At 35.9% G+C, this 13,850-nt stretch overlaps 2 protein-coding genes across 4 annotated transcripts; both read right to left on the bottom strand.

Moving 5' to 3' along the window:
* Positions 1–62: 62 nt before the first annotated feature.
* On the bottom strand, positions 63–9,163 carry LOC124375985 (P2Y purinoceptor 11-like). Of its 3 annotated transcripts, XM_046834827.1 has the most exons (3): positions 4,156–4,924; positions 3,874–3,947; positions 63–1,160 (listed from the first exon to the last, which is right to left on the bottom strand). In XM_046834827.1, exon 3 carries the CDS (start codon positions 1,145–1,147, stop codon positions 245–247), a length of 903 nt encoding a protein of 300 aa, XP_046690783.1. In that variant the 5' UTR covers positions 1,148–1,160; positions 3,874–3,947; positions 4,156–4,924; the 3' UTR covers positions 63–244. The 3 variants fall into 3 exon arrangements, with proteins under 3 accessions (XP_046690783.1, XP_046690781.1, XP_046690782.1); XM_046834825.1 differs by lacking the exons at positions 3,874–3,947; positions 4,156–4,924 and adding an exon at positions 9,040–9,163; XM_046834826.1 differs by lacking the exon at positions 3,874–3,947 and having other exon boundaries at positions 4,156–4,923.
* Positions 9,164–12,266: 3,103 nt separating this feature from the next.
* Positions 12,267–13,166, bottom strand: LOC124376362 (P2Y purinoceptor 11-like). Its single transcript, XM_046835413.1, has one exon. It carries the CDS (start codon positions 13,164–13,166, stop codon positions 12,267–12,269), a length of 900 nt encoding a protein of 299 aa, XP_046691369.1.
* Positions 13,167–13,850: the final 684 nt, after the last annotated feature.

Genomic DNA, 13,850 nt, shown 5'->3' with positions numbered 1-13,850 from the left:
TGTATTTGACGTAGAAATTCGATGACAATTTCATTATAAAGACAATAACCATACTAAGGTACTTGGTTTTCATCACGTTTATTTGTAAATATGTGTATGCAGCTGTTTATGTTAACAAAAACCCATCTTTACATCCAGTACATTATTTATACATTTTCGATCATGCGCATCAAATATAAAAAATAAAAAAAAATCAATATATCAAATATAATCAGAACCTGAAAGAACAAAACGTTTTGGTAGATCAATTAGATTCATCTGAGCTCCTTCTGCAGCACACTGCCATGATACTGTCAAACACAGCCATATACAGGATGGGATGGAGGCACATGTTCACACAGGCTAATGCCTTTGACACTTGGTATCCGTAACACACATAATAATTTTGATTTTTTTCCGCTTTCAGTTTAAAGTGCCATATTTGTAAAACGTGATAAGGTACAAAAGAGATGGAGTAAAGAGCACAGACTAAACCCACCATCAGAGCCACTTTTTTCTTCTCCAGCAATGTTATATTCTCATTTTTGAAAACCACCCAAATGACACCAATATAGGAGGCAAATGTTGCCAAAAATGGAATCAAGCAGGCTATAACAGCCAGAAACACCCTGTAGGCAAACTTTTTATATTCATGTTCCGAATCTGCGAATAAGGAACACCTGTTTTTCTTGACCCCTGAATAGTAGAGGATTGGGGATGACAAGCCTGCGACCAAAATCCATACCAGCAAACTGATGATTTTGGCATGCTTCGGTCGAATGTGGTTGCGTGTGAAGAAGGGATGAACGATGGCCAGGTATCGATTAACACTGATGCACATGATGAAGTAAATGCTGACGTAGAGGTTACAGGTGAAGAGAAAGCGCTCTATTTTGCACATAGCATTACCAAATCCCCAAATTCGTCCTTTCCAATAGTAGACGATGAGAAGAGGCAGAGTGAGGGCGTACAGGATGTCACTGATGACCAGGTTGCAGGAAAACACCACTCCAGTGTGCCAGTTTTTCCTTTCCTTAGTAACTATCAGATACAGTGCCAGTATGTTTCCCATCAGCGCCACACACATCTCCACACCGTAGATGGGAGGTAACAGTTCCTTTGTGAATGAACTGTTACAGCTGCCACTGCTGCTCATGTTCACTGCCATTGTACGGTGTCTCCTGCAAAATAAATGTAAAGTTCATTTCTGCCGTACAGCTATACATATGGTATCAGCTGACAATAAAAAACTTCCAGTTGCTTCAAATAGTTTGCCAAGACAAGTAGGTTAGCAAGTTATGAATGTTATGCATTTGTCAGGGATCCACCAGCCACACCCTCGCAAAACCCTCCAATCACTCCAAAGCAGCTTACCAACTTACTAATCATCCACAATAAATTGGTCCAAATCAGTCACCACACTATAATAACCCCGTTTATCCACAAGCTCATTGTCCATTCTACAGCTTATTCTAATGAACATTGCGGACTACCAAAGCCACTCCGTTTGGTTTCTTTTAGCGTGCAAGATTCTGTGTGTTATTTGCTCTCTGTTATTTAGTTTACCCTTGTTTGGTGCTATTCTTCGTGCTTTCTGCCTTGCCCTTTTTGGTTCCTTATTAAAAGGCCATCGTTGAAATCACTTCGGTTTCCAGTACGTTCTTTGCGCCTGACAGCATTCTAAAAAATACTGAACTCAAATTACAGGGGTCTGCATAGGAATTCACACAAAGCACAAATGAAATAAAACAACGCATGCTTTAAGAGCATTTGACGAATCAGATTTAGCTGTGTGGGTCCAAGCTCCACCCAATAATACCTTATTTACATATTATATACATTCATAAGATATTATTTATACAGATACATAATTTATATGTATGTGTATCTATATATAACTTACATACTGTACATCCTGCCTAATATTTCATATATACGTAAACATATATCTAGTGGACTTGTTTATTCAGCATTTTAATATTTTTTAATGCCATAGACTTATAACCTTCTCCCTGTTGTACCTTTACAGCATCTATCTATCTATCTATCTATCTATCTATCTATCTATCTATCTATCTATCTATCTATCTATCTATCTATCTATCTATCTATCTATCTATCTATCTATCTACATTTCTACCTCGGTGCTTCTTGGGTCACATTTACAAATAATATGCCGTAAACAAACGTGTGTACTGTATTATATATACCGTGCATTCAGAAACTATTTAGACCCCCTTAATTTTTTTATGTTGCAGCCTGATACCACGATCATTCAAATTGGTTTTCTCATTACAGTTTTTCTCAGCTGCTTTGGAGCATTTCTTGAATCATCCTTAATATTTGCAAACCAGTAAGTGAATTTCTCAAAACAATTTGTACAAACAGCACAACTCATTGGATTTCTTGCAAAAGCCTGTACTTTTGTACTCTAAATCCTTAAAAGTAAATATTTCTCTCCATGAACATCTCATTCTCATCAGAATAAAAAGTCCCTTTGTTATTGTTCACAAACACGATCATCAAAATGTTTAGTCATGTTGTCATGTATGACGCTGCACAGTTTCATGTGGTTTGGATTACAGTGATTACAGTGAACAATGTGACCGATCATCTTTGAATTTCATCAGCACAAATTAAAAACAGGATTTACACTTTTACTGAACTGTACAGTGTTCGTTTGTTTCTTAGTTGTTCATCTATTTTAAAATGTATAATTCTGTGTTTTGCTCTGTTTTTATTCACTCTCCAATTGAAAGTTCACAAGATTCACCTTTGACCTGTTTTAAAAGATAAGGTATATCTTATCTTATCTTTTAGAGAACGAGTTGATTATTGGTTGATCTGATGCCGTTCCCTCGCCTTCATTAGTGACATTCAAAATTCGTCTGCACAATTTATCCATTCAAGTCACATTTACAAAAAAGAGTTTAATAGACATTTTAGTTTCAGACTAACGCATTCGCAATTTGATCAAAGCAACGAGAAATGTTCTTATGATGTGCACAAGTGACTAAATGATGTGGAGGTTAAACGAGTAGTTTTGAGAATTTAATTTCCTGATCTGAGAAACGTTTCAAAGCAACTGAGAAAACCTTTAATACAGTAAAACCATACAATGAAATACGAGCTGTTGGAGAGCAGAAGAATACTGCAGTGGAAAGTAGTGTATGCACGGAGAAACCACTGGGCTGAGCTACACAAGCTGCCCCTGCTGTAATCTTTATGGAATGAGCGCTGAGATTAAATATGTAGGGGAGGGAAATCTCTCTGGCTGTTTAAGGAAAAGCAGATGGGTTTTTTGTTTTTCTTTGTGTGTGTGTGTGGAAAATGAAAGCAGTTGACATATATGCAGCTGTGCAGCTGTAGAATATTGAGAACATACAATAGATGCATTTATAAACAAGTTTCCATTTCTACTCAAGAATTTCTGTCAAATCATGCCACGGCTAGGATAATGGCTCTCTCCTCTTTCTCTCTCTTTCTCTCTCTCTCTCTCTCTTTCTCATGTACAGTATTTGCATGCACTTCAGTGCTACTATGTAGAATGAAAGAATGCTAGCAATGTGAGACAACCTGGTAGAGAAAAGCCCTCAAAAGTCAACCTGACCTATAGACTCTCTCTCTCTCTCTCTCTCTCTCTCTCTCTCTCTCTCTCTTTTTTTTTCATTTTGAAAATTAAGGCATTACCCAGCATTAAATCAGTATTTCCAGGCAGCTCTACAATACTGAGAGAACATACACAAGATGCATTTGTACACACACACACACACACACACACACACACACACACACACACACACACATTTCCACGTGGACCCTTTCATTTTTATTACATTGCATGCACCTAAATGTGACAACCGAGAATGAAAGAATGACCTTGAAAGTACAGACCTTTTTTCTCTTCTCTTCTCTTCTTTTTTAAATTTTTTAAATTTATTTATTTTTTTCACATTTTCAGTTTGAACCTGAGAGATGGAAAAACATTTTGTTCTTTTATTTATTTTTTTATTTTTCTAATAAAGCTGTCACCCAGCATTTAATCAGTTGCAATTTGCCTAGAATAGTTAGAGAACATACAATAGTATAAATATAAAAAAAAAGAAACAAAAAATAAATCAATTACTAAATTACCAAAACACACACACACGTGTGTATATGAACGCATGCTCTTACCTTTTACTTAATGCATGAATTTTCTTCTTTCACTTTGCATGCACGTCAGTGTTACTATGTAGAGAGGAGGCTCTCAGATGTAACTCTGATCCGCAGACCCTCTTCAGTACACAGGCTCCTTTTTACTCTTTACAGGAAACCGTTATACGCGCCGCTTCAGTGAAATGCCTCAGCACCTGGAGCTGAGAAGCTGAACTAGCTCAAATATAAAAAATAATAAGATCCAAAGACTGGCAAGAGTCTTAGTAAATAACTCCAAAAATACTCAACAACGTCCAATAGCAAGTCACATATTTAGACTGATATCTATGAATACACCTCTCAGACCCGAGATGCCTTACTCAGACTGCTGTCTACATAGCTCGCAGGGTTGCCAGGTTTGCTCTAATTCACCGAAACTAATCAATTAGGCCAGATTAGCGGTAGACCTAGTGTATCACTTTTTTAGTTAATGAAGGTGAACCACAAATATACAGTACTGGTAAAGTTTAAAACAAATATATAACTTATAATGCTCTTAACAACATTGTTTTATTTTACAGAAAATGAGAAATAATTTCGATTGTGATGTTCAACATGCAAATACAATGGTTAGGTGTACACAAAGTTTTGAACACACACACACACACACACACACACACACGCACGCGTATGTGGTTGTGGTTTAATTTCGGTCCAGTTAGCGGTAAGTAATGCAAAACAAAATCGCTTGCCGTTTTTTTATTAACGCAGATTTATTACTATTAACATTTGTGAATATAAACACTTTAATTTTTACAATTTATTTACATATAATGCATGCTTGTTTTAAATAAAAAATACAACTAAATTAAAATAGAATAAATGAAAGTAATGCAATACACTTTTTTATTATACTGATAAAATTGAGTAATTTACTAAATAGGCACAAATGTAAATAATTACATTAAATTAAATTTAAAAAACAAGCATGTGCTTGTACACACACACACACACACACACACACACACACACACACACACATACTTATATACATTTGTATAGTACTTTGAGTATAGATATTAGACATAGACAAAGAAAGAAAGAAAGAAAGATCATTAAAAAAACAGTAAGGCGACATAACTGCTGACCTGGCAACACAGAAGTCTGTCGCATTCAGGTCTTGTTACAAAACACACACACACACACACACACACACACACTCAGAGGAAGAGTAGAATAGGTGGAAAGGTCCCAGATGACACATACTGACGCATTTATAAAATCTTTCATCTCTTCACAGTCTCTTTCCATTTCATCCCATTTTCATTGCATTTTTTTATGACTCATAAATCGAACAAACCATCATAAAAACACTCCTTAAACCCAGTTTACTAAACACATCAAACTAAGAGCAAGCATATAGTAATGATGGGCTGCTGTTAAGAGCTTAGTTTAAAAGAAATCCCATAAAACTATTTTTTTTTACTTTACTTAAAAAAAAAAAAATAAAATAAATAATTAAATAAAAATAGCATTTTATACTCAAAGAATAACTAATTCAAAAAGAACTAAGCACTGTGCTGTGAAAAATAAATTCATTATTAACATATAATCGTTATGTAACGCACAGACACAAGCTAACAATTAATACTACAAGCACATTAGCTCACTGAAACCTGAAATGAGCTAATCCTGATATTGTGAATTGAATAATATCATGGTGTAATTGTGTACATGAAACATGCAACTTGCTAAGATTTTCTATTTATTTTCTCACGGTCACAAACCCTACGTGATAAAGTCGCAAAGCCTGTGATGTAAAATAGTAGAAAGACGCTTGCACTCATGCAATTGAAGCTGAATTGTCATTTTCTCACAGATCATCACCCCTGTTAATGCTGGCACTTTCACAATTCTTAGGAATAAGGACCACAGTCCATTACAAATAAATAATGCTAGACACTGAAGTGTAAAATGTGTATATGAATAATAAAAACGTACAGGTATTGGGATTTATACGAAAATGACAGAAGTTTGGATATGTTATGCTTCTTCTCTTTGCATGACAGGGACTGACTCTGAGATTCAAACCTCAGGACGTCCCATCGGGATGCAGTGCTTATGAGATCTTGTGCATAAAATGTTACCCTTATCTTATTTAGCTGCAACACTATCACAAGTCATTAAGGTAAATTTACTCCTGGATACACTATGACATTAGGAGGGAGCATAATGTAGCATAGGGTTTATCATCTACTTGTTAGATGCTATGTTTACACTGGTGAAATGGGATTTAAAATATAAATAAAGACAGCTAGATTTGATAATACTGCTGAAAAAATATGCCTTATAATAGAAATTGGCATAAAGTTCACCGTTAAATATTAAAATCATGACACTGAATGCTTCTGTATTGCGCAACAAGATTGGGGCACTGTTGTTGCTGTTCTAAATCGTGTTTCAGGTCTTCAGTGATAAGAGAGGTCAGAGGAAATGGCTAGAATGAATAGAGCTGCCAGAAATGATACACATAGTAACTAAAAAAAAAACGGTCTTAACATCCGTGCTGAGCAGAAAAACATCCCAACCTGAACAAAGCATTGAATTTTGTAGTGGATGGCCTGCAACAGCAGAAGACCACTAACCCTACATACTAAATCAATTGGATCTTGCTTTAAATTAGCAATTTTGCATTTTTTTTAAATAAAAATGTATTTGATGTTAATTATTTTTCAAATGCACTTTTCTAAAAAAAAAAAAAAAAGATAAGCAACTATTAGATAACAAATCCATAAAAGATTCCACCATTGAGATAAGAAAGATCTGCAGTTAAGGTGTGATGTCCTCGATGAAAAAAAAAAGTATTACATTGAAGGTCAATGTATTTTATATTGGCCTTAAATCACATTCCATGACTTTTTGTTCTTACATAGTAATGATATTTCATTCAGGATTTTTTTTATACATTTAATCTTGAAGATCACTTTATTATTACTATCTGGGAGAGACATTTTCATAGTCGACCCAAAACCTAAAAATAATTTTAAACTGAAAAAGAATGCATGGACGTGAAAGTCTCACTTCTGGTAACTTACTTTCATTTCTTCCTGACAAGGTGAAGGTTATCTGTCACTTTGGTTTTGTGAGCCAACAGAAAGTAAAAGGACAGAAAGTAAAAGGGCTCCTTGGAGGTGAAAAAGTAAAAGCGTTCATGCTATCATCCAGAGAGTTAAAATCTATACAATGCCCTGGCTAGGGGCAAAGTTAAGAAATTGGCTCTCACTTTGTTATTAAATGCTGTCAATTACAGCAACAGCAGACAGTTATGTGCATCTGTAAACGCATGTATGTGGAAGAAGGTGGACAGCGCATTTCTCAAAGTGTCTTACGCTGCAGCATGAGTGACAGAACAAAAGCTTGGAAGAAGTAAGGGGGTTGGACAGAAATTCCTTTGAGGCCAATACAGCATCAGTTTGTCTTGAACATGACAGATACAAAGGGCCAGGGGGGGTTTTGAGCCATTTCTCTTGCAAGTCACAAAATGATCCTCTAAAACACACCAAAGTGGTTCACTAATATTTAAATCTTGTGACTGTGAAGGCCATGGGAGATGTTAATATTTAATGTTCATCAAACCACTCTGTCACCAGTCTTTCCATGTATCATCCTGATACATTGCACCACATTCAGGGTATGGTATTTGAACCACTGGGTGCACATGGTCCTTTATAATGGTCCGTGAGCCCTTGGTAGTGACGTGCCCATCTCGAATAAATAGTGGGCATAGGGAATGCCATGATATTGTAGGCCAAACCGTCTCTGATCCACCCCTGTGCTTTACTCTGGGGTCACATGTTTCATATTGTCCACAGAACAAGATTTTCGCAGCTGGCACCATTGAAACTTGTGCTTGGAACTGGTACAAGAGACCAAACTTTTGGCTACAGCAGCCTGACTATGAATAGATACACTGTTGAGCTCTAAACAGGGAAATAGAAAATCAAGGTACGCATTTAATTCAACAGTTGTGGTTTTATGTTTGCCCTACCTAAATGTGAGAAATCATGCTTCCTGGGTGTTAACTGTAGTATGATAGAGTCCTTTGTTTTATTATGCTCTGAATTTTCTTTTCACACGGAAGATGTTTACTCGAAAGACAAGATCATTACCGAATTGACACAAATAAACCAGATCAAGAGTGTACACATGTTGATTCTTAATACTCCACGCTGTTACGTGGATGATCAATGACTGTTCTTATGTTTTGCAAAAGCTCTTCATGAGTCCCTTGTTTGTCTTTGAGCACGTAAACTGCCCATTCTTTATAATTAAACTTTTTTAAGAACTGGACATTATTTGCACATTATTATTTTCCAGTAACCTCTACATATTTGACATCTACATTCATAAGAACCATCTTTTATACACACGGGGATTAAAACTCATACAAACTCATACAAACACACACAAACACACAATTACAAAGCGTGCAAATGTTTACTTATTCTGAAGAGGGCACCATGCAACAAGGTCTGAAAACCTTTGAACCGAATGATCAGTGATTATTATTTGGTCAACTGAGGAAAAATGTAAATATAATTAGCTTGATACATCAATGCTAAATAAAACAATTACAAATTTAAAAACAAATGCTGTTCAAAAGTTTACACCCCTGTTTTTCTTGTAGATAAAGAAATAAATGTTTTTTTTTTCCTACACCATACATCCCTCAGAATAGTGTTGTGTAATGTAGAATGTGAAGTTGCTTTAACACAATTTTGTCCATTTGTATATTCAATTTCAATAGAATTAAATCTTAAATATTATGAATATGATCAAATATTAAATACAGTACTGAGTAGGATCTGGAAAAATCATCACCTACCTTTTCCCCAAGTAAAAAAATTAACTTAGATAAATTACCTTCAGAATATGAAGACAAATTGCTGAATTTGTCTGCTTGCTCAGTAGTAGTGCAGTAACTCACACCTTTTGTCAAACTCTGCTGCACAGATAGATCTCATCTACGCCTATGTTTTCCTGTGTGACATTCACGTCAAATCAACGCATCACATACAGTACATCTGCTCAAACAGGACTTTCATTTCCTCCTCACGTTTTTTTTTTTTTGTGTGGTTTTTTATTTTAATATAAAACACAGAATAATTTAGCAACTAGAGATTATGAGTTAAAATATTTAGTACTAAAAATGCAAGAAATTTGAACAATTTCTTTTTTTATATAACTCCAGGATGGATGCAGGCTCCATGGCTGCTTAAAGAAGAATGATTCTCTCACTGAGCGCTTGGACCACATCGACACCACCGGGTTCAATTCTGCTCATTCATCCATTGAAGTGCAAATCCTGCTTCAGGTTTTATCTCAGTATTGACTGCTCTTTTAACTTTGCATCATGTTCTATGTGCATGTTTTCATCTCAGGTCTGATGAAACTAGCTGTTCTTCATCAGATTTTCTGATCCTCATCCACATTCATTGCTTGTTTTACAGTTTTTTTCCATCTCACAATCCTTCTGAATTTGATCATCTTTTCCTTCACCCAATGTCATGGAGGATTTGTGTTGCTTTCCCAGAAATGTTTTTCTTTTCTACACTTGCTCCAGGTGAAATGCATTCAGAACCACTGGATTGGACTATTTGTGCATCCTGATTGCGTGGTTGTTCAAATCGGATGAGTGAACAGGAAACAATTCCATGCCTCATTCAACAGCAACAGGAAATTCTGTGTATCATAGTGCATGACTCAAAAAAAATACATCAGTGGGTTTACTTTGACCAGCCAGTCCGATCTAGTAAGACTAGTTTCTAGCCACCACAGTTTCATTGTTTGACTCTGTATGGCTTACAGTTCACCAAAGCCAACTTTAAAACTCTAAAACTTTAACCCCCCCCTGGTGCGACAGGTGCCAGTGGCTGTGTACTTAATTTATGACCTGTGTAAATAGGATGAGTTGACTTTATTTTGCATTCTGTTCGATTGCTTGTAATCATCATTGCAGCTTGCTGTGTTTCCATAACAGTTGTGAGTAAATCAGGCCTGTTAGAATGCAACAAAGAGGCCCTTAAACATTACATGTCACACTAAATTTATGTTAGTAGTAAACACTTGTGTTTACTTGGAGCTCGCTTTTAGCTACTTTGTGACTGTACAAAAGCTCTTAACTCTGTCCACTAGGTGGGAATCTTGCCAAAGCATCTAGAGCATTGTTTCTTTTATGTCAATTAAACTAAGCTCTTGTTTACTTAAACATTTCCCATAAACCAGAAATAGACCAACGAGATAAAAACTAGAAATCTTTTAATCATGTTGAATAACTTGGCAACATCGCCATCACCTGGTTTAATTGTGCTAGTTCAGCCACTGATGTGTAGACACTGGTTTGAGTTTTACCTTAAGGAGCATTGACAGCTCCTTTAACTTTTATTCTTTGTTCTGCTTTGCATTGAACATTCTCCTTTAAAGCCTCCTTTAATGGTTTAGCCTGTTTTTTCAACATTCTTTTCACTGATCATTTCTCGTTTATTTCTTTCCTAAATTATTTCAACCATTAATTTTTCTAAGTTCAAGTAGCTCCAAGTGGACCACTTTGCACCTATGGCCAATTTAGCATAACCAGTGGTTCTATTGGCATGTTTTTGGTCGTGGATCGCAAAACAAAAAAGTCAGAAAAACACAGGAAAAGACAAAAAAACCCCCAGTAGATTTCTTTACTATTATTTATTGTCTACAAACCAAATGATTAAAAAAAATAAAATTATCTCCTTGCAATCATCATAAACGTATTGCCATCCCTTATCTTAATCATGATCTGGATACCTTGACACTGAAACTGAAACAATCCTAACTGTGGAACCAAAACAAGCCACAAACTGAATCACTTTTTGAATGTGACTTAATGCAGTGTTGAACAGGAAAGCGTTCTGTCATTTATCAATCAAACTCAATATCAATACTAGGGAATGCAAAAAGGAACAGGAAATGTTATTATTTCCTCGTTTTTCATTTTAACACGCTCAGATTTACTACAGGTTACAAAGGAAAAAAATAATTTTTAGTTGTAACCAAAGTAAACAGTTGCGATTCTAAGCTTATATAGTATAGATGTTTTAGGGCTGTTGGTAAAAATTAATAATTAGTAATAAATATTCATGATGCTGCCAGGCATTGCCATGTACAGGATGGGATTTCAGGCAGGCTTGTGCATTTGACTCTGGGTATTCATTACACACATAATAATTTGTTGAATGTCATACACTGTGTACAGGACACAAACTAAACCCACAATCAGGGCCACTTTTCTCTTTTATAATAAGAGGATATTTGCATTTTTAGAAACAGCCACCATTAAACTGAAATAAAATGAGGAAGTTGGAACAAATGGGATTTTACACCCTATAACAGCCACAAACCTTTTTAGATTCCTGGCCTGGTTAAATGAATTATGCACATCTGTCCTCCTTTACACTTGAATAGTAGAGGACTGGAGACGCTTGCTACAGAAATTCACATTAACACACTAATGATTTTGGCACGTTTTAAACAAATGTGTGAAGGAAACATGAACGATGGCCAGGTATAGAGCGACACTGATGCACATGATGTAGTAATTGCAGATGTAAAGGTTACTGGTGATGTGGAAGTGTTCTATTTTGCAAACAGCATCACCAAATCCCCAAATCTGTCCTCTCGATTATTAGACGATAAGAAATGGCAAACTGAGGGCTTGAAAGATGCAATTGATGACCAGGTTGCAGGAGAAGACCACTCCTGTAATTTGTAAACACAAAGAACAATGACAAAACCAGAGTGGAAAAGAAACAAGTCAACAGAGAATAAAATGCAAAAGTCAGCTAGTGTTGCACACTGGCTTGAAAGAAAAATCACACCAAAAGACCAAGATACTTTATTTGGAAACTTTATTAAATGTGTCTATGATGAAACATGGTGGTGGCAGCATTGTGCTCTGGGAATGCTTTCAAATCTGGCCTTTTTGTAAAAAAAAAAAATCTAAGTTAAAAAAATACATGGGGGAATTACAAAAGATTATGGTCAGAAAAAGAAAGACATAAGGGTAAAAGAAAAAACAAATCAAACATCAGATCTGCATAATCATATCACTGCAAGGTTATTTAAGTTTCCACTGGGGATTCTGGTACATTCCTACAGCACATTGCCCTGATACTGTCAAACACTGCCATATACAGAATAGGATGGAGGCACATGTTCATGCAGGCTAATGCCTTTGAAATTTGGTAAGCATTAAGCATATAACAATTAGTTGTATCTTCCTTTGTCAATTTAGCCTTCCATATCTGCAGAATGTGATAGGGGACAAAGGACACAGCATACAGTACGCAGCCCAAACCCACAATCAAAGCCACTTTTTTCTTCTGCAGTGTGGTAATTTTTTTATTTTTAAAAACAGCACTTATTACACCAACATAGGATGCAAAAGTAACAATAAATGGGACCAAGCAGCCTATAACAGCCATAAACATCCTGTAGATATACAATATTGAGTTATTAAATGGATTTGCAAATAAGGTACATCTATACATATTGACACCTGTATAGTAGAGGTTAGGAGATGAAATGCTTGCCACAAAGATCCAAACGAACACGCTGATGATCTTGGCATGTTTTGGTAGAATGTGTTTGCGTGTGAAGAAGGGATGAACGATAGCCAGGTATCGATGAACACTAATGCACATGATTAAGTAAATGCTGGCATAGAGGTTACAGGAAAAGAGAAAGCGCTCTATTTTGCAGACAACATCACCATATTTCCAAATCCGTTTTCTTGAATAGTAGCCGATAAGAAGTGGAAGACTGAGGGCATAGAAGATGTCACTGATGACCAGGTTGCAGGAGAACACCATCCCCATGTGCCAGGTCCTCCTCTCCTTAGTCACAAGAATCCACAGTGCCAGTATGCTCCCCAGCAGTGCCACACACATCTCCACACTGTAGACAGGAGGTAACAGGGCTGTCTGAAATGCACCGTTACAGATGCTGCTGCTGTTATTCATTTTAGAAAGCCTCCTAAAACAGCAATAAAAAACACATGTATTAGAATAAATTAGGAATAAAATCAGTTATTTTCAGCTAGTCTTGCCTATGGACTTATATTTGCATTCAACATTCTAATGTTGTTTTAAATTTAACCTAGAAATAAATGATGAAACTGGTGGTGGCAGCAAACCGGGGATTCTGGTACATTTCTACAGCACATTGTCCTGACACTGTCAAATACTGCCATATACAGGATGGGATGGAGGCACATGTTCATACAGGCTAATGCCTTTGAAACTTATATTTGCATTCAACATTCTAATACTGTTTTACATTGAACCTAGAAATAAATAATGAAACATGGTGGTGGCAGCATTGTGCTCTGGGGATGCTTTAAAAAAAGATGCTTTTTGGCTTTTTGTCAAAAGAAAATCAAAGTGAAAAAATTTAATTATGTACAAATTATATTTGCATTCAACGTTCTAATGCTGTTTTACATTGAACCTAGAAATAAATCTTCTGGACATATTGAGTATGAAGATTATTGATTATGAAATAGGTAAATTACAGATTTTAACATAGCACCCAACACGTTAAGCCACATACAGTAAGTTGCCTCAACTACAAGAGTTTGCTTAAATGAAAACAGTGAGAGAAACTGGGGGCATCACTCCACTCATCTGTTCACTACAGAAGCATTT

The sequence above is a fragment of the Silurus meridionalis genome, chromosome 22 (genome assembly GCF_014805685.1).
Source record: "Silurus meridionalis isolate SWU-2019-XX chromosome 22, ASM1480568v1, whole genome shotgun sequence".
NCBI classification, from domain to species: Eukaryota; Metazoa; Chordata; class Actinopteri; order Siluriformes; family Siluridae; genus Silurus; species Silurus meridionalis.
The sequence above is the reverse complement of the archived record's forward strand: the minus strand, read 5'-3'. Positions and strand labels throughout refer to the sequence as shown.